The sequence below is a fragment of the Mobula hypostoma genome, chromosome 2 (assembly GCF_963921235.1).
Source record: "Mobula hypostoma chromosome 2, sMobHyp1.1, whole genome shotgun sequence".
NCBI lineage: Eukaryota > Metazoa > Chordata > Chondrichthyes > Myliobatiformes > Myliobatidae > Mobula > Mobula hypostoma.
In genome coordinates, this window is record NC_086098.1 from 151,119,589 (window position 1) to 151,143,930 (window position 24,342).

The 24,342-nt window shown below is 41.6% G+C and overlaps 1 protein-coding gene across 1 annotated transcript; it reads right to left on the reverse strand.

Moving 5' to 3' along the window:
* Nucleotides 1-217: 217 nt before the first annotated feature.
* tstd3 (thiosulfate sulfurtransferase like domain containing 3) lies at nucleotides 218-24,186 on the reverse strand. The gene is made up of 4 exons (XM_063040881.1): nucleotides 24,023-24,186; nucleotides 9,076-9,255; nucleotides 1,294-1,453; nucleotides 218-645 (listed from the first exon to the last, which is right to left on the reverse strand). Exons 1-4 carry the CDS (start codon nucleotides 24,162-24,164, stop codon nucleotides 579-581), a joined length of 549 nt encoding a protein of 182 aa, XP_062896951.1. The 5' UTR covers nucleotides 24,165-24,186; the 3' UTR covers nucleotides 218-578.
* Nucleotides 24,187-24,342: the final 156 nt, after the last annotated feature.

Sequence of the window (24,342 nt, forward strand, 5' to 3'; positions counted from 1 at the left end):
AGCTTTATTTATGACATGTACATCAAAAGCTACAATGAAATGCATTGTTTGCATCAACAACCAACACAGTTCAAGGACATGCTGGAGGCAACCCGCAAGAGTCACCATGAATCTGTTTTCTGTGTGTGTTTTTTCATTTATTGTGTTTCTTTGTATTTAATGCGAATACAAGAAAATGAATCTCAGGCTAGCATATTGTGATGTATATGTACTATGAGAACAAATTTACTTTACACTTTTGAATTTTGACTTCAGGATTTTATTCAAAAGAACACTTAAGAGTTTATGCCACCATTAGATTGTTAGTTCCATCAACTGATCTACCATGAACAATGCACAAAACAATGCTATTTTCAAACAAAAAAAACTTCAAAATTTATTAAATTTCAAATTTTGTGCTCAAACATTGTTTACATATGTGGAAACATATGTAAACAATGTATCAGAATTATAAACACACAGATATAACATGTGTAAATTCTCAATGTATTATAAACTAGAAAGAACATATTTCATTTATAGATTTGAGTCTCTCATACTCGTTTGGAATTCGTTCCATAAGAAACCCCTGAAATGGCTTATCCTTTTTTCTCAGAAAGTTCACGGGATTGCCATTCCTCCCAACCACCTGGGAAATGTACAGCTCTAAAACAAAAACATTTAAATTCAGTTATTTAAACACCTGATGTTGTGCCAAAAGAGATAATCTTCTAATGCATTCATGGCAAATATTTGAACAATACAGCATTACATCACATTAAAATCTCAAAGCAATATGCTGAACTGCTTCTGAAGAATGGCAATTATGGTGGAAGTGACATAATTATTTGCCTTTCATGAAGATTATACATTCCATACAGCTACTGAGTATTTCCTAAAATCACAGTCCATCCTCTTTATACATGACATAGTCCAGAAGTTACTTTCCACAGACGAAACAAAGTTACTGTTACCAAGTTAGTTATTTAACAGTTTTTTGGAATAGAAAACAGAAAAGGTAATGAATAAAAAAGCATATACAAACATGGATAAATACTAACAAAGTCAGGCAGCATCTGTTGAGAAAGAACCAGTTAACAATTACATTGATGATGCTTAATTAGAATTACGAAATGTTAGAAATTAAACTAATTGCAAGGAAGGGCAAAAAGATCAAAAGAGATGGTCTGTAATAGGATGGAAATCTATTGAACTCAAGAAATACACCACCTTCCATTTTGTGTCTTGCTTAAGATTTTCAGCATCTGCAGAACTTCTTGTGCTTTTACTACAAGTTGCTAGTATGGTACTCACCTACTGTAGCCTAAAGATGTAGCAGTATCTAAGGCCTTTTTACTCCTGAGTCCTCCCAAACATGAAAAAACAATTTTATCTGACATGCTTGGCATTTTTTCTTTGTACATTTCCATAAAACGTTCGGGATCCAGCTGCAAGGTTTGTTCCACTTCACCCACTTAAAGCAAATGAGAAAAAATTGTAAACATTCCCACCAATATCTGTAAAATGGTGAAGGAATTTTTGTTTTAAAAATTGACACATATCCAAGATGACTTTTTTTGTGCTTACCACTATATTACAAAAAAATAAAGACAGTTTCATTTTACACACACAAAATGCTGGAGAACCTCAGCAGAACAGGCGGAGGAAATGAATAACTCCAGTGTGCCCCAAAGGACCAAACATCACTATAGATGCAGCATGTCCTACTGAGTTCCCCCAGCACTCTGTGTTACTCTGGATTTCCAGCATCTGCAGAATCTCTTGTGTTTAGGTTTTATTTTACGTATGTAGCTCTAGAGATATGAAATACTGCACACACTGAACATTGCAGATTAGTGTATGCATATACTTTGTAATCCAAATGACTGGTACCTGTTGAAAGGATAATATCCAGTGCAGATTAAAATCAGAATTACAGAGCCAAACACCTATTACCTCACAGCATTCCTTCAAACCTCAGTGTTGTAATTTACCTTTGAAAGTGACAAGCCTATACTGTAAAGTTAATAATTCAATACAATGCAGGGTTTCTGCCTGAAATAATGCAATTTATTCTCCCCACCCTTCCCCCAAGTGTCTCCAAGTCCCGATGAAGGGTCTTGCACCGAAACATTGTCTGTTTATTCATTTTGATAGATGCTGCATTAGCTGATGATTTCCTCCAGCATTTCTGTGCGGTTTAATATAATGATCTGTTTTGCAGGATAGCAGCCTAAGTTATGTCTGTCTTTAAAGAAATATGTAGTATTCTTTAGCGGGGTGGTGAGGTCTGGGCCTAATGTCCCGCTCACCCAGGGAAAGTGAACGCGCAATACATTGCAACACACATCAAAGTTGCTGGTGAACGCAGCAGGCCAGTTGACATTTCAGGCCGAGATCCTTTGTCAGGACTAACTGAAGGAAGAGCTAGTAAGAGATTTGAAAGTGGGAGAGGGAGGGGGAGATCTGAGATGATAGAGGAAGACAGGAGGGGGAGGGATGGAGCCAAGAGCTGGATGGCTGATTGGCAAAAGGGATATGAGAGGATCATGGGACAGGAGGCCCAGGGAGAAAGAAAAGGGGGAGGGGGGGAACCCAGAGGATGGGCAAGGGGTATAGTGAGAGGGACAGAGGGAGGAAAAGGAGAGTGAGAGAAAGAATGTGTGTATATAAATAAATAACAGATGGGGTACGAGGGGGAGGTGGGGCCTTAGCGGAAGTTAGAGAAGTCGATGTTCATGCCATCAGGTTGGAGGATACCCAGATGGAATACAAGGTGTTGTTCCTCCAACCCGAGTGCGGCTTCATCTTTACAGTAGAGGAGGCCGTGGATAGATATGTCAGAATGGGAATGGGATGTGGAATTAAAATGTGTGGCCACTGGGAGATCCTGCTTTCTCTGGCAGACAGAGCGTAGGTGTTCAGCAAAACGATCTCCCAGTCGGCGTTGGGTCTTGCCAACACATAGAAGGCCACATCGGGAGCACCGGACGCAGTATATCACCCCAGCCGACTCACAGATGAAGTGTCGCCTCACCTGGAAGGACTGTTTGGGGCCCTGAATGGTGGTAAGGGAGGAAGTGTAAGGGCATGTGTAGCACTTGTTCCACCTACAAGGATAAGTGCCAGGAGGGAGATCAGTGGGGAGGGATGGGGGGGACAAATGGACAAGGGAGTCGTGTAGGGAGCGATCCCTGCGGAAAGCAGAGGAGGGGGAGGGAAAGATGTGCTTAGTGGTGGGATCCTGTTGGAGGTGGCGGAAGTTACGGAGAATATGTTGGATCCAGAGGCTGGTGGGGTGATAGGTGAGGACCAGGGGAACCCTATTCCTAGTGGGGTGACGGGAGGATGGAGTGAGAGCAGATGTGCGTGAAATGGGGGAGATGCGTTTGAGAGCAGAGTTGATGGTGGAGGAAGGGAAGCCCATTTCTTTAAAAAAGGACATCTCCCTCGTCCTGGAATGAAGAGTATCATCCTGAGAGCAGATGCAGCGGAGACGGAGGAATTGCGAGAAGGGGATGGCATCTTTGCATGAGACAGGGTGAGAAGAGGAATAGTCCAGATAGCTGTGAGAGTCGGTAGGCTTATTTGTTTTCAATCTTTAAGATGATGGGTTTTTTTTTGAGGCATTGTAAGTGTTGTTACTTCGATGTACTCATGTTATTTTTCATATATATACACACACACACAATAAAAAGATTTGAAAAGAAAGTAGGCTTATAGTAGACATCAGTAGATAAGCTGTCTCCAGAGATAGAGACAGAAAGATCTAGAAAGGGGAGGGAGGTGTCGGAAATGGACCAGGTAAACTTGAGGGCAGGGTGAAAGTTGGAGGCAAAGTTAATAAAGTTAACGAGCTCTGCATGCGTGCAGGAAGCAGCGCCAATGCAGTCGTCGATGTAGCGAAGGAAAAGTGGGGGACAGATACCAGAATAGGTTCGGAACATAGATTGTTCCACAAAGCCAACAAAAAGGCAGGCATAGCTAGGACCCATACGGGTGCCCACAGCTACACCTTTAGTTTGGAGGAAGTGGGAGGAGCCAAAGGAGAAATTATTAAGGGTAAGGACTAATTCCGCTAGACGGAGCAGAGTGGTGACAGAGGGGAAATGATTAGGTCTGGAATCCAAAAAGAAGTGGAGAGCTTTGAGACCTTCCTGATGGGGGATGGAAGTATATTGGGACTGGACATCCATGGTGAAAATAAAGCGGTGGGGGCCAGGGAACTTAAAATCATCGAAAAGTTTAAGAGCGTGAGAAGTGTCACGAACATAGGTAGGAAGGGATTGAACAAGGGGGGATAAAACCGTGTCGAGGTATGCAGAAACGAGTTTGGTGGGGCAGAAGCAAGCTGAGACAATAGGTCTGCCACGACAGGCAGGTTTGTGGATCTTGGGTAGGAGGTAGAAACGGGAAGTGCGGGGTGTGGGAACTATAAGGTTGGTAGCAGTGGATGGGAGATCCCCTGAGCGGATAAAGTCGGTGATGGTGTGGGAGACAATGGCCTGGTGCTCCTTAGTGGGGTCATGATCGAGGGGTAAATAAGAGGAGGTATCCACGAGTTGTCGCTGTGCCTCGGCAAGGTAGAGGTCAGTGCGCCAGACTATAACAGCACCCCCCTTATCGGCGAGTTTAATACTAAGAACACCTGCGCTCTGTCCGCCAGAGGGGGCAGGATCTCCCAGTGGCCACACATTTTGGTTCCACATCCAATTCCCATTCTGATATGTCTATCCACGGCCTCCTCTACTGTAAAGATGAAGCTACACTCGGGTTGGAGGAACAACACCTTATATTCTGTCTGGGTAGCCTCTAACCTGATGGCATGAACACTGACTTCTCTGGCTTCCGCTAATGCCCCACCTCCCCCTCGTACCCCATCCGTTATTTATATACACACATTCTTTCTCTGACTCTCCTTTTTCTCCCTCTGTCCCTCTCACTATACCCCTTGCCCATCCTCTGGGTTTTTCCCCCATCCCCCTTTTCCTTCTCCCTGGGCCTCCTGTCCCATGATCCTCTCATATCCCTTTTGCCAATCACCTGTCCAGCTCCTGGCTCCATCCCTCCCCCTCCTGTCTTCTCCTATCATTTTTGGATCTCCCCCTCCCCCTCTCAAATCTCTTACTAGCTCTTCCTTCAGTTAGTCCTGATGAAGGGTCTCGGCCTGAAACGTCGACTGTACCTCTTCCTAGAGATGCTGCCTGGCCTGCTGCGTTCACCAGCAACTTTGATGTGTGTTGCTTGAATTTCCACCATCTGCAGAATTCCTCATATTTGCGCAATACATTGCCTCTGCTTTCCCGGTGTAGTGATCGCCGCGTGGTCACTGTCTGGCTTGCTAGGCAGGAGGCCACTGCAAATGGCCTCTCCTACATTACTGCGTCCGTAGCAACACCTTCTCGTCAGTGCCCCCCATTTCCACCGAGCTTGCTACATCATGGTTACTGAGTAGTAACCTTGCTACGTCATGGTTACTACGTTACCGAGTGTCTGGCGGTATAACTGGATGGGTAGGCTGGGCTCGTTAGCCTTGGTTGGCAGCCAGCCCGAGAGAAGGACAACTCTGACTCCAAATCTGGGCAGGTGGGGCTCGTTAGACTTGTCAGGCCATCCACCTAGGAGAAGGACACTCTGATGTAAATCCTATGACCCGAGGACCTCGCTGCCACTGTCCCAGCTTGCTAGGCTATGACAGATCAACCCCGGGTATAAAGGGTGGGGCCAGTACTGCGCACACTACACTCCACCTAAAATGCCATTGCGCAGGCCGAAGGACACGTCCATGTCTACGACCATCCTTCCCGACAGCAGCCGCTGTGGCCGGGCCTGCAGCAGACGTGGGCAGCCCCCTTCCTAAATCTTCGTTCGCAAAGCCAAGCCATGAAAAAAATTGAAAAAATATTCTTTACTTTAACCCTCACACATTGCATTGTTGTTCTGCCAGTACCTTCCTATGCGAGGATAAATGTGCAACATCAGCCACTACATCTGCTGACAATCTGAGGTCTGCAAACATTGGGAATGAATTGTTTCAGCTCAATATACAATACCCACTGAACAGAATGCACTCTGCTACATAAGAGAGAAACAAACAAGCTTTATTTACTATATTGAACACTGTAGTTGGAAAGAGCGACACTGTCGTTCTAATGTTCCACTTCAATCCTCTATAGATCTTTCTGATGTCCTCCAATTATATTGTCAAAACAGAACACTGAACATTACAGCACAGTACAGGCCCTTTGGCCCACAATGCTATTTCAGACCTTTTACCCCAAGATCAATCAAGCCCTTCTGAACAACATTGCCCTCGTCCATTTGCTTTCATGCATATGCATAAGTCTCTAAAATGCCTCTCCCACCAGCCCTGACAGCACATTCCACGTATCCACTGCTCTCTGTGAAAAAACTTCTCCCTTTTACTTTCCCCCCTGGAAATGGTGCCCCCTCCTTTTAGCCATTTCTAGCCTGGGAAAAGGTCTCTGGCTGTTCACTCTATCAATGCCTCATCATCTTATACACTTCTATCAAGTGACCTTTCATCCTCCTCCACTCTATCTCAATCAAACTATTCTCTCATTAGATATGTCTCACAAGACATTGTGACAATGAAATTTGAGAAAATTTCCTTTAGTTTTCTTACCTCTCACCTTAAAACTATGCCTGCATTTTCCGTACTCCCGTCATTTTGACTATCTGCATTGTCAATGCCTCTCGCATTCATGCACACTTCTAAGTGTGAACCCTCAGCATCCTTCAGTCCAGGTAAAACAAGTCCAGCCTATTCTCTCTCCCCACAACTAAGTCCTCCAATCCAGACATGATTCGTGAGAAATCTCTGCACTCTCTCTAGTGCAATTACATCCAAATATTTGGACAGGCGATTATCCTCCCCCCATCAAAACTAGGGCAGCACAATAGCATAATGGTTTACAGTGTCAGCAATCGGGGGCTCAATCCCTCCACTGTTTTTAAACAGTTTGCACGTTCTCCCTGTGACTGTGTAGGTTTCCTCGCACTTTCCAAAAAGGCATAAGGGTTAAGATTATTACATATGGGCATGCTATGTTGTCACCTGAAGCATGGTGTCACTTATGGACTGCCCTCAACACTTCCTTGATGCAAACAGCACATTGCATTGTATATTTAGATGTACATGTGACAAACAATGTTAATCTTTATCTTTACTACTCCACAGCTACTGCACAAGTTTAATTTTTTCCTGATTTGCTCCTTACTACCCTTCCTAAGGATTGGTCATTTACGGCATAACCCCTGCAGCTTGAAAATGCCTTTATTCTTCAAAAGGCAAAGTACATTTATTATCAAAGTATGTATATGTCACCATATACTACCCTGAGATCTGTTTTTTTCTTTAAAAGTCAACAAAAGCCTGGACAATTGAGCTGCACATCCAATAATGCATCATGTTGTTTCCTCCACTTCCCACCCTTCTATTGAACAATACTGTGTGAGAAACAACTGAGACAACAGAGCTTTGCTCATAGTTGGCGAAGTCTCATTTCACCTGGTTGACATCAGGGGCATTGCCAATCAGACTTTTGTTCCAATCTACAGCATCTGCAGTCTCCAGAGGGGAGGTATTCAGTATAAAGAGATGAGAGGAAGGGATGAAGCAGGGACTGGCAGGCAGCAGATGGAATTAGATGAGGAAGGGGATGCTGGACAGATATAAGATTAAGATTGCATCATTGTCTGGTATGGAAACACCAATGCCCTTGAAAATAAAATCCTATAATAAAACGTACAGAAATCCATCATGGGTAAAGCCCTCTCCACCCAGCACTGAGCACATCCACACAAAGTGGTGTTGCAGGAAAGCAACATCCATCATCAAGGCCCCCAACATCCAGGCAACGCTCTCTCCTTACTGTTGCCATCAGGAAAAAGGTACAGGAGCCCCAGAACCCATATCACCAGGTTCAAGAACAGTTCTTACCCCTCGACCCTCAGTCTCCTGAACCAGTAGGGATAACTTCACTCACCCCATCACTGAACTGTTCCCACAACCTACCGTCTCACCTTCAAGGACTCTTCAAGTTTCTGTTTGCAGATTTTCATTGATTCTATTGTGTTTCTTGTACTTACTCTGAATGCCCACAAGGAACTTTGATAATAAATTTACTTTGAACTTTGAGATTTCAGATTCACTTATCACATGTACTTCGAAACATACAGTGAAATGTAGTGCTTGCATTAACAACTAACACAACCCAGGGAATGTCACCACACATTCAGGCACCAACATAGCATGGCCCACAATGTTCAGCAGAACACCACAAGAAACAGCAACCAAACAACAGCAGCAGAACAAGCCCCTTTCCTCCTCATCTAGATTTCCACTGATTCCTTCCTTAAGGGTTGTTCATCAACTACCCAGGAAAGGTAAAGGAAGAATATGTCCCACTACTACCTTCATCAGTTGAACACCACTGGCAACCTTTTTCCACTTCCCCAATGACACAAAACACTTATGTACAACAGGTACAATTTAGGTGAAGAAGTTGATCATGCTACAACCTGTGTGAATCTTTCACAAACTCACTTATTACAATATTCTTTCTTGCTCATACAGAAGACCATTTTCTCATGATAGCCTTGTTGTCTACGTTACATATCTTTGCATTTACCCTGACCTTCTTCCTCCCCAATCTTTTTGCTTTATATTTCACACATCTTTAAACCTTAAGACAACCCTCATGGAACTTTTTAAATCAAAATTAGGCAGATCTAGCCTGATTAGTTATTCTTTATGGAGTCAACATTCCTTATCCATTGTTTTTAACTTTTATACTCTGGTCATTGTACACAAATGAATCACACTGATAATTATTGTTTGATAAAATTGCTTATTTAACACCATGATCCACAATCAGTGGCCAGACCTGTAGTTGATACACAAGGGCATTAAATATATTATTAGCTCAGGATGTCCAAATCACAAACAATTTGACAACATACTCAGGTCATTTATTAATGCTTCACACATTTTGTGTTTTTTAACAACATCTTGGTTAACGTTACGATATACCAACAGATGAGTTATGTCCAGATCTGTAATGGTGTACTTACGTGGTATATTTATGGATCCGGGTATCTTCCCATGCTCCTCAAGTTCCCAGCGTTCTCTGACATCAATCAGAACAATTTTGTTCAATTTGAGCAACTGCTTTAATTCCTGGTAAGTGACAGTTTCAGATGGCGCTGTACATACACTGTAACAAGCTTTGGGTTGGCTTTGGGGAACAGGAGCTAAATAACAAAAATGAAAATAGCTTCATAATTTAAAATTCCATTTGTTGTTACATATATGATTGATAGCAATTAATTGATGTAAAAGTAGAAATTTTGCCAAGCAATATCAAATCAAGTTTATGCTAACAATTTGTAAGGTAATGTTTCATTGTAGTCCTTGTAAACTACATGCCAAATGGTCTACCCTTTAGAAAATGCCTATAAAAAAGATAAGTACACTAGAAACAAATAAATATTGCAAATATTCAGCAGTCAGGTAGTATTTGTTGCACAGTCTGAACAGTTTCTTCAGACTCCTTAATATCCACAGACTACACTGACATCTACATCATTATTATATTGTAATTTGTCCTCTACTGTGCCTGTTGTCTTGTTTACTATTTACTGTGCTGCCCTGCACTGTTTTGTACACTTTATGCGGTCCTGTGTAGGTCTGTAGTCTAGTGTAGTTTTTGTGTTGTCTTACATAGTCTAGTGTAGCCTTGTGTTGTCTCACTTAGTCTAGTGTAGTTTTGTGTTGTTTCAGGTAGCACCATGGTCCGGGAGGAACGTTGCTTTGTTTTTACTGTGTACTGTACCAGCAGTTTATGGTCGAAATGACAATAAAAAGTGACTTGACTTGAGAATATTACAAAATCGAAAAATGTCATTATTTATTTATGTATGTAGAGATACAATGAGCCACACCACCCAGCAACCCACCAATGTCACCCTAGCCTAGTCAGAGGACAATGTACAATGAGCAATTAACCTACAGACAGGTACATCTTTAGACTGTTGAAAGAAACCTATATGGTCTCAGGGAGAGCATACAGAACTCCTTCCAGATGGCGCCAGAATTGAACTTCAAACTCCAATCATCCGAGCTGTAAGAGCATTGCTTGAACCGCCACCATTGTAAACTTAAATTCACCAGACCAATAACCACACCACAAATAGTTCTTTACTTTATCCTTTTCACCAGTTTATTTGGTCAAACTTAGCCGGCGAGAGGTGCAGAGCCAAACATCAGGGGGACAGAATTCCTCTCCCCCTGGGGGCTCGTATCGGACCTCTAACTTAGTACAGCATTGGCCTTTATACCATAAAGAGTTGTTAATCATTATAGAACATGTGCAAACAGAAGGAAGCAGTCTTCTTTGTAGTTTTGACAGGTATGCAGAAATCAGCTGTCTTTGTCAATCAGGCAGTCACGCGGGGCGGGTATTACACAAATCAATCAGGCAGTCTCGCGGGGCGGGTATAAATCAATCAGGCTGTCTCGCGGCGGGGAGGGTATTACACAAATCAATCAGGCCGTCTCGCGGGGGGGGGGGGTATAGACCAATCAGGCCATCTCGTGGACATGGAAAAGAAACACGGATGGTAATTTGCCTGCCATGTGCCAGGGTCCGGGATGTATCTGATCGCGTCACGATATCCTGCAGTGGGAGGGAGAACAGCCAGAGGTCATGGTACATATTGGTACCAACGACATAGGTAGAAAAAGGGAGGAGGTCCTGAAAACAGACTACAGGGAGTTAGGAAGGAAATTGAGAAGCAGGACCTCAAAGATAGTAATCTCAGGATTACTACCTGTACCACTTGACAGTGAGTATAGGAATAGAGTGAAGTGGAGGATAAATGCGTGGCTGAGGGATTGGAGTGTTATAGTCATAGTCATACTTTATTAATCCCGGGGGAAATTGGTTTTCGTTACAGTTGCTCCATAAATAATAAATAGTAATAGAACCATAAATAGTTAAATAGTAATATGTAAATTATGCCAGTAAATTATGAAATAAGTCCAGGACCAGCCTATTGGCTCAGGGTGTCTGACCCTCCAAGGGAGGAATTGTAAAGTTTGATGGCCACAAGCAGGAATGACTTTCTATGACGCTCAGTGTTGCATCTTGGTGGAATGAGTCTCTGGCTGAATGTACTCCTGTGCCCACCCAATACATTATGTAGTGGATGGGAGCCATTGACCAAGATGGCATGCAACTTAGACAGCATCCTCTTTTCAGACACCACCGTGAGAGTCCAGTTCCATCCCCACAACATCACTGGCCTTACGAATGAGTTTGTTGATTCTGTTGGTGTCTGCCACCCTCAGCCTGCTGCCCCAGCACACAACAGCAAACATGACAGCACTGGCCACCACAGACTCGTAGAACATCCTCAGCATCGTCCAGCAGATGTTAAAGGACCTCAGTCTCCTCAGGAAATAAGAGATGGCTCTGACCCTTCTTGTAGACAGCCTCAGTGTTCTTTGACCAGTCCAGTTTATTGTCATTTCGTATCCCCAGGTACTTGTAATCCTCCACCATGTCCACACTGACCCCCTGGATGGAAACAGGGGTCACCGGTACCTTAGCTCTCCTTAGGTCTACCACCAGGTCCTTAGTGGGGGCAGGGATTCAGACTTCTGGATCATTGGGACCTCTTTCGGGACAGGCGTGACCAGTACAAAAAGGACAGTTTGCACTTGAATCCCAGGGGACTAATATCCTGGCAAGGGGGTTTGCTAAGGCTGTTGGGGAGAGTTTAAACTAGAATTGTTGGGGGTTGGGAACCCAACTGAAGAGACGGAGGAAGGGGCGGTTGGCTCACAAATAGAGAAAGCTTGGAGACAGTGTGAGAGGGAGGATGGGTGGATGATAGCGAAGGGACATGCTCAGACCGATGGTTTGAGATGTGTCTATTTTAATGAAGTATCATGAACAAAGCAGATGAGCTTAGAGCGCAGATCAGTTCTTGGAGCTATCGTGTTGTGGTCATTACAGAGACTTGGATGGCTCAGGGGCAGGAACGGTTATTTCAAGTGCCAGGCTTTAGAAGTTTTAGAAAGGACAGGGAGGGACTGCGCCTGTCTGTAAATGGAATAGCAGCAGTTTTGTGTTGCTCTTAGTTTTGTTCTTTTCCCCCAAGTTTAAACTTCCAATTTAAAATTTTTATTTACTGATTCTTGAGGGGGAACAATATGTCTATGTCTACAAGGAGTGGGAAGAACTTGTCTGAACCTAGTGACAAAGGTAATGGGAAAGGAAAGATGCAAAAGGAAAGATCCGATGAAATGCCATCGTGGGCTGAAGATATGGTTCGGACACTGAATTCAATTAGAGATCAGAATGGATCAATTAAAGACCAACTGAAAAAGAATAGTAATGAAATGAAGTCATTTCTGGGAAAACTTAAAGACTTGGAAACTCAAGTTATTACACACAAAGAGGAATTGAAGATAACTAAGCAAAAATTGTGTGAAGCTACAACTCGTTTGGAAGGATATCAAATTAAGATTATAGTCCTGGAAACTAGGTCTCGCCGAAGGAATATACGAATTGTTGGGCTGCAAGAAGGAGCTGAAGATGGAGATTTAACTGCTTACTTTGGTAAGCCTTTTCATACCTTATTTCCTACCACATTATCACAGCTGCCTACTATAGAAAGAACACACAGAGCTTTTACTTCGAAATTTAAAGATCCAAATAAACCAAGGCCTGTTTTGGTTTGTTTTCATCACTTTAAAATTAAAGATCAAATAATGCGACAGGCAAGAAAACAGAGAGTTTTTAGATTTAAGGAATCTGAGCTCCATTTTTATGAGGATTATCCAAAGGAGGTAATGGAACAAAGATCAAAATTTGTTCTGGTAATGAAACAGGCATATGATAAGAAATGGTTTCCTTCCTTGTGTTACCCAACAAGAATTAAAGTTTTTCCTCCTAACTCTCCTCCTCGCACATTTTTTTGATCCAAAAGCTGCAGTGGAGTTCGTTCAAACTATACCTGCCGCCGCTACCGAATGAACTGTCTGGAACCAACTGGAGTCTACTATAAGCCTACGGACTCTCACAGCTATCTGGACTATTTCTCTTCTCACCCTGTCTCTTGCAAAAATGCCATCCCCTTCTTGCAATTCCTCCGTCTCCGCCGCATCTGCTCTCAGGATGAGGCTTTTCATTCCAGGACGAAGGAGATGTCCTCTTTTTTCAAAGAAAGGGGCTTCCCTTCCTGCACCATCAACTCTGCTCTCAAACGCATCTCTCCCATTTCACGCACATCTGCTCACTCCATCCTCCCGCCACCCCACTAGGAATAGGGTTCCCCTTGTTCTCACCTACCACCCCACCAGCCTCCGGGTTCAACATATAATTCTCCGTAACTTCCGCCACCTCCAACGGGATCCCACCACTAAGCACATCTTTCCCTCCCCCCCTTTGCTTTCCACAGGGATCGCTCCCTACGCGACTCCCTTGTCCATTCGCCGCCCCCCCCCATCCCTCCCCACTGATCTCCCTCCCGGCAGTTATCCTTGTAAGCGGAACAAGTGCTACACATGCCCTTACACTTCCTCCCTCGCTACCATTCAGGGCCCCAGACAGTCCTTTCAGGTGAGGCGACACTTCACCTGTGAGTCGGCTGGGGTGATATACTGCATCCGGTGCTCCCGATGCAGCCTTCTATATATTGGCGAGACCCGATGCGGACTGGGAGACTGTTTCGCTGAACACATACGCTCTGTCTGCTAGAGAAAGCAGGATCTCCCAGTGGCCACACATTTTAATTCCACGTCCCATTCCCATTCTGATATGTCTATCCATAGCCTCCTCTACTGTAAAGATGAAGCCACACTCAGGCTGGAGGAACAACAACTTGTATTCCGTCTGGGTAGCCTCCAACCTGATGGCATGAACATTGACTTCTCTAACTTCTGTTAATGCCCCACCTCCCCCTCGTACCCCATCCGTTATTTATTTATATACATACATTCTTTTTCTCTCTCTCCTTTTTCTCCCTCTGTCCCTCTCACTATACTCCTTGCCCATCCTCTGGGCTTCCCCCCTCCCCCTTTCTTTCTCCCTAGGCCTCCCATCCCATGATCCTCTCATATCCCTTTTGCCAATCAACTTTCCAGCTCTTAGCTCCATCCCTCCCCTTCCTGTCTTCTCCTATCATTTTGGATCTCCCCCTCCCCCTCCCACTTTCAAATCTCTTACTAGCTCTTCTTTCAGTTAGTCCTGATGAAGGGTCTTGGCCCGAAATGTCAACTGTACCCCTTCCTAGAGATGTTGCCTGGCCTGCTGCGTTCACCAGCAACTTTTATGTGTGTCGCTTGAACTGTCTGGAAGGTTGTTTGGTTATCTGTATATTATTGGCATTTTAGAAAGAAGATTTATGAAAATTACTTGGACATTTCATTGAGAGACTTAATAAAAGAAGATACGGAGATTTGTTCATTATTGCATATTATCGGTTATTTTTGGAAAGAAGATCTATGGTTCAAGTATGACTGTTTAAATGGTTACTCGGACATTTGACTGAAAAAAAGAAGATAAAGGGACTTGTTCCTTTAACCTAATATCTGGTTTGATGTCTTTTTTTGTTTCTTTCTTAATTAATGACCCTTGGTAGTTTTTCCTACTAATAGGGCTTCTTTTTATATATATATTCAGGGGAGGGTTCAATTACTTATGATATTATTAATTGGTATTTTTGAAAATTTAGTTGGGTTAAATATGCTATTAGCTTTTTTTCTGCTTTATTATAGTGTCTTATAACCAAATTTAAAGTTTTTTTTAGGGATTTAATGTTAAATTTAAAAATGGCGCTGGTTTTTCTTTTTAAGAGATAACATTATTTTAGTTCTTTCTTATTTAAAAAAAGATTAAATATAAATAGCTTGTAGATGCTGGAATGTAAACACTTTCCTTTGCTGAGACTTTATCGTTCCTCTTACAAAGTCAGTCATTTATTTTTAACTAGGGGGAGGGAGAGAGGATCTTTTAAATTTTTTTTTGTACAGACAGAGCGGTCCCTGGCTTCGTATTCTATCATAGGGTGCCTGCCTTTTTTTGGGCTATAGGGGGAGGAGGGTGGGGTTAGAGATAGGAGTTTTTTCCCATTGGGTGGTTTTCTATGTGGTTGTATTTTTCATCACCGCCATTTTTAATCATCCCGTATTGGTATGTGCTCTGCGCATGTGTAAAGTAGAATAAAATTATAGTATGGTATTTAAACGGATTAATGTAATAAGTTGGAATGTACGTAGTTGGAATCATCCTATCAAACGATAAAAGACTTTTAAAATCATTAACCGATTCCAACCTGATATAATTTTCGCCCAAGAGACACATACCAGGGCTGGAGATCAAAATAGATTTTTTGGATGGTGGAGAGGTTTGCAGTTTCACTCTACTTCTCTGAGTAAAATTAAGGGGGTGTTCATCTTTATTAAATCCAATATATTTACTCAAGAGGATATTGAGTCAGATTTTAATGGTAGATTTTTAATTGTTAAAGGAGTGATCTGTAACAGAAAAGTTGTTTTGGTCAATTTGTATGGTCCTAACTTAGATGATCCTTCCATTTTTAAAAAAGTATTTGCTTTACTGCCTGATTTAAATGAATACATGTTGATAATGGTGGTGATTTTAACTGCTGTTTAAATCCTTTGATTGACAAGAGCTCAACCAATCAGCAACTTCCAAATTGCTCCGTGTCACTCATTAACTCCTTTTTGACTGATTTTGGATTGATTGAATTATGGAGGTATCTACACCCTGATAACAGAGAATACTTTTTCTTTCCACATGTTTATAAAAAATATTCCAGGCTTCTTGCCTAGTATTAAAGATTGTGAATATGACCCTATTGCTATATCTGATCATGCACCTCTGAGTTTGTCTTTTGAATTTGATGATGTCACTCTTGCCCGTACACCATGGCGCATGTCTCAGACATTATTGCAAAACTCTTTGTCAGTTTCATTGAAACCCAGATGAAAGAATTTTTATTTTTTTAATGATATAGGGGGTACATCCAAATCATTTCTTATTCAGCTAAACTTAAAAAACAGACTAAAGTAGAATTAGATAAGATTTCAAAACAAATAAGGACTTAGATAATATTTATGCAATTTCTCCTAATATTCATTTATTCAAACAAAGAGTGGAACTTCAATCACAATATAACCTATTATTAACTCATCCTATTGAAGACTATTTGCTTAAGTTAAAGAGCCAATTTTATATGCTTGGAGATAAAAATAATAAACAGCTTGCATCTCAATTAAAAACGGCTAGAGCCAAAAGGCAAATTTTGAAAATTCGTAGGAAAGATGGTACCCTGGCTTGGGAATATGAAGAAATTAATAAGATTTTTCAAGATTTTTATACTGAACTTTATAAATCTCAATGTCCAGTAGATTCTTCTAAAATGAATGTTTTCTTACGAAAGATTGCTTTTCCTAAAATTTCTGTTGAGGATCAAAAAACTCTTGATGCCCAGATTACTGAAGCCGAAATTCATAAAGCTATTTTTTCAATGCAATCTGGTAAGGCCCCTGGACTTGATGGTTATCTCGTAGAATTTTATAAAAAATTTGGAAAATTGTTTTCTCCGTATATGTTGGAAATGTTCAAGGATTCTTTTGTGAAAGGTGATTTACCCTCTACTTTCTATGAGGCTTCTATTTCTTTAATTCTTAAAAAGGATAAAGATCCTACTGATTGTGCCTCATATAGACTTATTTCATTATTGAATGTCGATGCTAAGATTCTGTCAAAGATAATGGCCAATCGGTTGGAGAATATTTTGAGTAAAATTATTTTTAAAGATCAAACAGGCTTTATAAAGGGTCGTTATTCTTTTTCAAATGTTCGGAGATTATTTAATATTATATATTTGTCCTCTTTTAAAACTCCACAATCCATCGTCTCTTTGGATGCTGAAAAAGTGTTCGATCGAGTAGAATGGAAATATTTATTTAATGTTTTAGAGAAATTTGGCTTTGGTGTTAATTTTAATAATTGGATTAGAATGATATATAAAACTCCTACTGCTACTGTTATTACTAATAACTGTAGGTCTCCTTTTTTTCAGCTTTCACGGGGGACAAGAGAAGGTTGTCCATTAAGTCCTTTGTTATTTAATTTAATATTAGAATCCCTTGCTATTGCTCTTCGTGAAGCTAAAAATATTTATGGGATTTTTGTGAATGAGACCATTGATAAGATTTCTCTTTACGCTGACGATTTATTGGTTTATATATCTAATCCCGAGGAATCTATTCTTGCCTTGCTGAAATTATTTAATGAATTTGGAGATTTTTCAGGATATAAAATAAATTTTAGTAAAAGTGAATTGTTTCCTTTAAATGAATCTGCTTCTATACATGATAATACTTCTTTCAAAGTCGAGGATTCTTTTAGATATTTAGGTGTTATAATCACTAAAAAACATTAGGATCTTTATAAAGCCAATTTTGTTCCCTTAGTAGACTCTATGAAGCATTTATTTAGTAGATGGAGTCCACTTACATTTTCACTTATTGGTCGCATCCATATAGTCAAAATGATGATTTTACCAAAATTTTTATATTTATTTCAGAATATCCCTGTTTTTTGACGAGGAAGTTTTTTGATTGGATTGATTCTAATATTTTATCTTTTATTTGGAATAATAAAAGACCAAGAATTAGTAAATGTCACTTACAAAAGTTGAAAAAGGATGGAGGTCTCACTTCACCTAATTTAAGAATGTATTACTGGGCTGTTAATGTGCGATACATGTCCTTTTGGTTATATTGGGTTGATAAGAATGATCAGCCAATTTGAGTAGACTCGGAATTGAAAGGTGTGAAACAGTTTTATTTAACCTCGTTATTGGGAGCTGCTTTACCTGTACAATTAGCTAAAGTTGCTAATTTAAACTTATACCCTGTGATTACGCATTCTTTACAAACTTGGCTTCAGTTCCGCAATTTTCTTTAATCCTAAAAATTTAAACTTTGTAGTTTAATTTATTGAAATTACTTCTTTAAGCCTTCTTTGAGTGATCTAATTTTTTTTACTTTGGAAAAATAAAGATATTAATTCTTTTTTGAATTTATTTAAAGAAGATAGATTGATGTCTTTTCAACAATTAGTTGATAAATATTCTCTTTCATACTCACACTTTTTACAATACCTTCAAGTTCGACATTTCTTACAAAAATATTTAAGTAATTTTCCTTACATATTGGATGCTGACCTGTTAGATACTATTATGAGTATGAACCCTCTGATGAAGGGTTCCATTGGAAGAATTTATAATTTACTATTACAATGGGATAAGCGTCCTTTATTTAAGATTAAACAAGATTGGGAAAAGGAACCCAATTTGACTTTTATGACAGAGGAGTGGACGTGGATTCTGAAGCTGGATAACTCTTCTTCAATCTGTGCTAGTTATTCACTGATTCAATTTAAAATTGTACATCATTACCATTTGACGAAGAAGGGATTGTCTAAAGTATTCCCTAATGTTGCTAGTTATTGTGATAGACGTAAAACTGAGAGAGCTACACTGACACACATGTTTTGGTCTTGTTCTATACTGGTACAATTCTGGAAGTCAGTTTTTTTGACAATTTCTAAAGCACTTAAAATTAATTTAAAACCTAACAAATTAACTGTGCTTTTTGGAATAATTCCTCAAAATATCCGTGGTATCTCTGTGTCTAACCAACATGTTATTGCATTTGTTACATTGATAGCTAGAAGGGCCATTCTGTTGAAGTGGAAGGATACATCGGCTCCCAGTTTGTCACAATGGTTCTCTCAAGTGATACTGTCTTAGTTTGGAGAAAATTAGAAGTCGACCTTTGAACCTATGTTTGATCTTGAGAAAAGATGGGGTTCATTTTCTCCTTATTATCATTTGAGTTAATTGATAGATTTCCTCCACGATTTAATTGTAAATTTTTGGTACATTTTTTTTCTTGCTGGCGGTTTGATGCTTATCTTTAGAAGCTTTTTGTATGACGCATGGCTTCGGGGTTGAACACCTAATTTCCCCCTACTTTTTCTTGCTTAGTAGGTTTTTTCAAAATCACCTAAATTTTTTCAATCTTTAAAATAATGTTTTTTTTCTTGAGACATTGGAAGTGTTGCTTGCTTCGATGTACTCGTGTTAATTTTGGATAATAATAATAAAAAGATTTGAAAAGAAAGAAAGGACAGGGAGGAAGGCAAAAGAGGTGGGAACGTGGCTCTGCTGATCAGAGATAGTGTCACGGCTGCAGAAAAGGAGGAAGTCATGGAGGGATTGTCTACGGAGTCTCTGTGGGTGGAAGTTAGAAACAGGAAGGGGTCAATAAACTCTACTGGATGCTTTTTATAGGCCACCCAATAGAAACAGGGACATCGCAGAGCGGTTAGAGAGACAGATTCTGTAAAGGTGTAATAATAACACAGTTGTTGTGGTGGGAGATTTTAATTTCCCAAATATTGATCGGCATCTCCCTAGAGCAAGGGGTTTAGATGAGGTAGAGTTTGTTAGGTGTGTTCAGGAAAGTTTCTTGACTCAATATGTAGATAAGCCTACAAGAGGAAAGGCTGTACTTGGTCTAGTATTGGGAAATGAACCTGGTCAAGTGTCATATCTCTCAGTGGGAGAGCATTTTGGAGATAGTGATCACAATTCTATCTCCTTTACCATGGCATTGGAGAGGAACAGACAAGTTAGGAAAGCGTTTAATTGGAGTAAGGGGAAATATGAGGCTATCAGGCAGGAACTTGGTAGCATAAATTGGGAACAGATGTTCTCAGGGAAACGTACAGCAGAAATGTAGCAAATGTCCAGGGGATATTTGCATGGCGTTCTGCATAGGTACGTTCCAATGAGACTGGGAAAAAGTAGGGTACAGGAACCGTGGTGTACAAAGGCTTTTGAAAATCTAGTCGAAAAGAAAAGCTTACAAAAGGCTCAAAAAACTAAGTAATGATAGAGATCTAGAAGATTATAAGGCTAGCAGGAAGCTTTAAAAATGAAATTAGGAGAGCCAGAAGGGGCCATAAGGCCTTGGCGAGCAGGATTAAAGAAAACCCCAAGGCATTCTACAAGTATGTGAGTATGTGACGAGCAAGAGGATAAGACATGAGAGAGCAGGACCAATCAAATGTGACAGTGAAAAAGCGTGTCTGGAACCGGAGGAGATAGCAGAGGTACTTAATGAATACTTTGCTTCAGTATTCACTACGGAAAAGGATCTTGATGATTGTAGGGATGACTTACAGCGGATTGAAAAGCTTGAGCATATAGACATTAAGAAAGAGGATGTACTGGAGCTTTTGGAAAGCATCAAGTTGGATAAGTCTCTGGGACCGGACGAGATGAACCCAGGCTACTGTGAGAGGCAAGGGAGGAGATTGCTGAGCCTCTGGTGATGATCTTTGCATCATCAATGAGGATGGGAGAGGTTCTGGAGGATTGGCAGGTAGATGTTGTTCTCTTATTCAAGAAAGGGAGTAGAAATAGACCAAGAAATTATAGGTCAATAAGTCTTACTTCAGTGGTTGGTAAGTTGATAGAGAGGATCTTGAGAGGCAGGATTTATGAACATTTCGAGAGGCATAATATGAATAGGAATAGTCAGCATGGCTTTGTCAAAGCCAGGTCGTGCCTTACGAGCCTGATTGAATTTTTTGAGGATGTGACCAAACAAGTTGATGAAGGTAGAGCAGCAGATGTAGTGTATATAGATGTTTTTTTGAGGATGTGACCAAACAAGTTGATGAAGGAAGAGCAGCAGATGTAGTGTATATAGATGTTAGCAAGGCATTTGATAAGGTATCCCATGCACGGCTTATTGAGAAAGTAAAGAGGCATAGGATCCAAGGGGATCTTGCTTTGTGGATCCAGAATTGGCTTGCCCACAGAAAGCAAACAGCAGTTGCAGACGGGTCACATTCTGTATGGAGGTCAGTGACCAATGGTGTGCCTCAGGGATCTGTTCTGGGGCCCCTTCTCTTTGCGATTTTTATAAATGACCCGGATGAGGAAGTGGAGGGATGGGTTAGTAAATTTGCTGATGACACAAAGGTTGGGGGTGTTGTGGACAGTGTGGAGGGCTGTCAAAGGTTACAGTGGGCCATCGATAGGATGCAAAACTGGGCTGAGAAGTGTCAGATGGAGTTCAACCCAGATAAGTGTGAGGTGGTTCATTTTGATAGTTCAAATATGATGGCAGAATATAGCATTAATGTTAAGACTCTTGGCAGTATGGAGGATCAGAGGAATCTTGGGGTCTGAGTCCATAGGACCCTCAAAGCTGCTGTGCAGGTTGACTCTGTGGTTAAGAAGGCATACAGTGCATTGACGTCCATCAACCGTAGGATTGAGTTTAAGAGCCGAGAGGTAATGTTACAGCTATATTGGACCCTGTTCAGGCCCCCACTTGGGAGTACTGTGCTCAGTTCTGGTCACCCCACTACAGGAAGGATGTGGAAACTATAGAAAGGGTGCAGAGGAGATTTACAAGGATGTTGCCTGGATTGGGGAGCATGCCTTATGAGAATAGGTTGAGTGAACTCAGCCTTCTCTCTTTGGAGCGGTGGAGGATAAGAGGTTATCTGATAGAGGTGTATAAGATGATGAGAGGCATTGATCGTGTGGATAGTCAGAGGCTTTTTCCCAGAGCTGAAATGGTTAACACGAGAGGGCACAGTTTCAAGGTGCTTGGAAGTACGTACAGAGGAGATGTCAGGGGTAAGTTTTTTTTCCCCACAGAGAATGGTGATTGCGTGGAATGGGCAGCCGGTGAAGGCAGATATGATAGTGTCTTTTCAGAGACTCCTAGATAGGTACATGGAGCTTAGAAAAATAGAGGGCTATGAGTAACCCTAGGTAATTTCTAAAGTAAGTACATGTTCGGCACAGCATTGTGGGCTGAAGGGCCTGTATTGTGCTGTAGATTTTCTATGTTTCTTTGTTTACAATTAAGGAGGCAGGAGTTTAGGAGAACAATGGCGCCTAACGGCAACTTTTTTATTTGCATTTTCAGAAACAGCTCTATTTCTGTCTTTACTATCTCTATTTTTCCCTCTCAGGTTCTTTTGAAGACCCTGACCTGGAATTACACGCTGACTTCAGTTCTTTGTGGGAATTGGGCCTGCTCTTGGGGTCTCACAACTGGCCGCTGTTCAATATGCCAAGGATGCAACCTATAAGACTAGCGCGCCATCAGGGTTCCAGGATCTCGTGGCTCTGGAGGTGGGTGGACTTGAGGTCGGTGCCTCAGCAGGAAACTGGTGTGTCGTGGGAGACGGAAGATTGAAAGCAGCAAGCTGGCTGCTGGCTGTGCACCCAGAGACCCGAGTTCTTTGGGCACAGAGCTCGGAAGAAGTGATGCAACAGGCTTTTAACACCATAAATCAGCGAGTTGTTTTGTTATGACTCCCCTCTCAATGTGAAATGGGGACACCTCTTTTTCCCTTATTAGGGGGAGGGGAGGGGAAGGGAGCCTGTGGTATGTTGAATACCAGGTGAATGAGTAGTCTTTGGGGTACTGCAAGTCTCTTTATTGATGCTTTGCTGTACGCTTGAGTGCTCGGTGGAGGGGGGGTGAGAGAGCTGATGCTTTTTTGCTGGCGAGGGGGTGGGTCGCTGCTTTGCTGCTGCTTATGTGTGGGGGAGTGGGAGGTTGGGGGGTAACTTTGGAGTTTTAACATTTAACTGTCACTCATTCTTTGGAGCACTCCTCTGATTTTGTGGATGTTTGCAAAGAAAAAGAATTCCAGGATGCATGTTGTAGACATTTCTCTGATATTAAATGTACCTTTGAAACTTTTAAAGAGATAAAAAGATGTAAAAAAACTAAATTAAATCAGCGTAAAAAGACACAAGAAAAAATAGTGTGGTAGTGGATGTGAGTTCATTGCCCACTCAGAAATCTGATGGTGGAGGTAAAGAAGCTGTTCCTAAAACACTGAGTTCTACATATCACATGTACTGGGCTAAGTTAGACCCAAACAGAATCTGCAAGACATTCACATGGAAGCAGCATTTGCCGTTACGCTGTTGCAACTCCACTGACTCAGGTTCAATCCCAACATGGCAGCCACTTTGTTCTTGTTAAGTCCAAGTTTATTGTCAGGTACACAGATACGTTTATGCACAGGTACAATGTAAAGCTCATTTCAAGTTTGTTGTCATCAGTCTGTACATGTATACAACCAAATGAAGCAATGTTCATCTGGACCACAGTGCACCCTCAAAACCTCACACACAGCACATATAACAAAATATTACTATAAAGTCAATAAAATATTATTTTTAACTGTATAGCATCATATAAACAGCATTAAGAAATTATACACTTTTTTAAAAACAAGAAAACAATTAGAATAAAACACAAAGTCCATTTTAATGCAAAGTGGTCACAGTGCTGCTGAACTCGAGTGATTAGGGTTGTGTGAGGAGATTGGCTAAAGGGAAGTAAATGTTCTTGAACCTGGCAATGTGGGATTTAAAATCTTCTGTACCTCCTTCTCCATGGTAAGAGAAAACAATCAGCACCTCACTTCAGGCTGGGCGAGTAGGAACAGGACAAGCTAACCTTGGAGTAAACAGTTGACATGCATTTTGAATTATATTTATTAACTTACTTGTGGTAATATTCTGTTCATTTGTGCCGTGTGCGATATATGCTTTGTGGGTGCACTGTAGCCCGGAGGAACGCTGTTTCGTTTGGCTGTATATAGGCACAGATGACAATAACCTTGAACTTGAACGATAGTAGCAGTTGTAGAGTGAAAACATGAAGACCCTACCAGAACCATCCTCTCCCCAGCCCACCCTCACAGTGGCTTTACAAATGTTAATCTAATTTCCTGATGTGAGAAATGGTCTCTGAGGCATTCGCTCTACTCCTCTACTTATAGCTACAACTCAGCCTATTTCCAGCACTTCGTCTACTTGCCTCAGTTACCATTTGCTGTCGACTTCATCCTCTTTAACTCACCCCAATACCTCCTCTGAGGGCGGCAGACTTCGGCGCACGAACTCCGGCTCGCCACCCGCAGCAACAGCGCCGACACCAACCCGACAACTCGCGCCATGTCTCTCCTGCCGCCCGGGCGCCGGCCCAAATAGGCACTGCGCATGCTCAGGCCGGCGCCGCCGACCCCCGCCGCATCCTGGGCTTCGGAATAGCACATGCGCAAAGGACGGGATGCCGGCGCTGCCCGCTCTGCGCACGCGTCCGAGACGCCGCCGGCTTCCGACTTCCAATCAGATCCGGGGATTCAGCTCAGTACGTGCGCAACCGACCGGAAGACGGCG

Bases quoted from the DNA above. Each gene is read 5' to 3' on its own strand.
- tstd3 (XM_063040881.1), bottom strand. From the start codon at position 24,164: ATGCGCAGTGCCTATTTGGGCCGGCGCCCGGGCGGCAGGAGAGACATG. The intron at 1,454-9,075 runs GTAAGTACACCA...ATTTGCTTTAAG, and splicing joins CGGATCCATAAATATACCAC to TGGGTGAAGTGGAACAAACC. The intron at 646-1,293 runs GTGAGTACCATA...TTTTTGTTTTAG, and splicing joins ACATCTTTAGGCTACAGTAG to AGCTGTACATTTCCCAGGTG.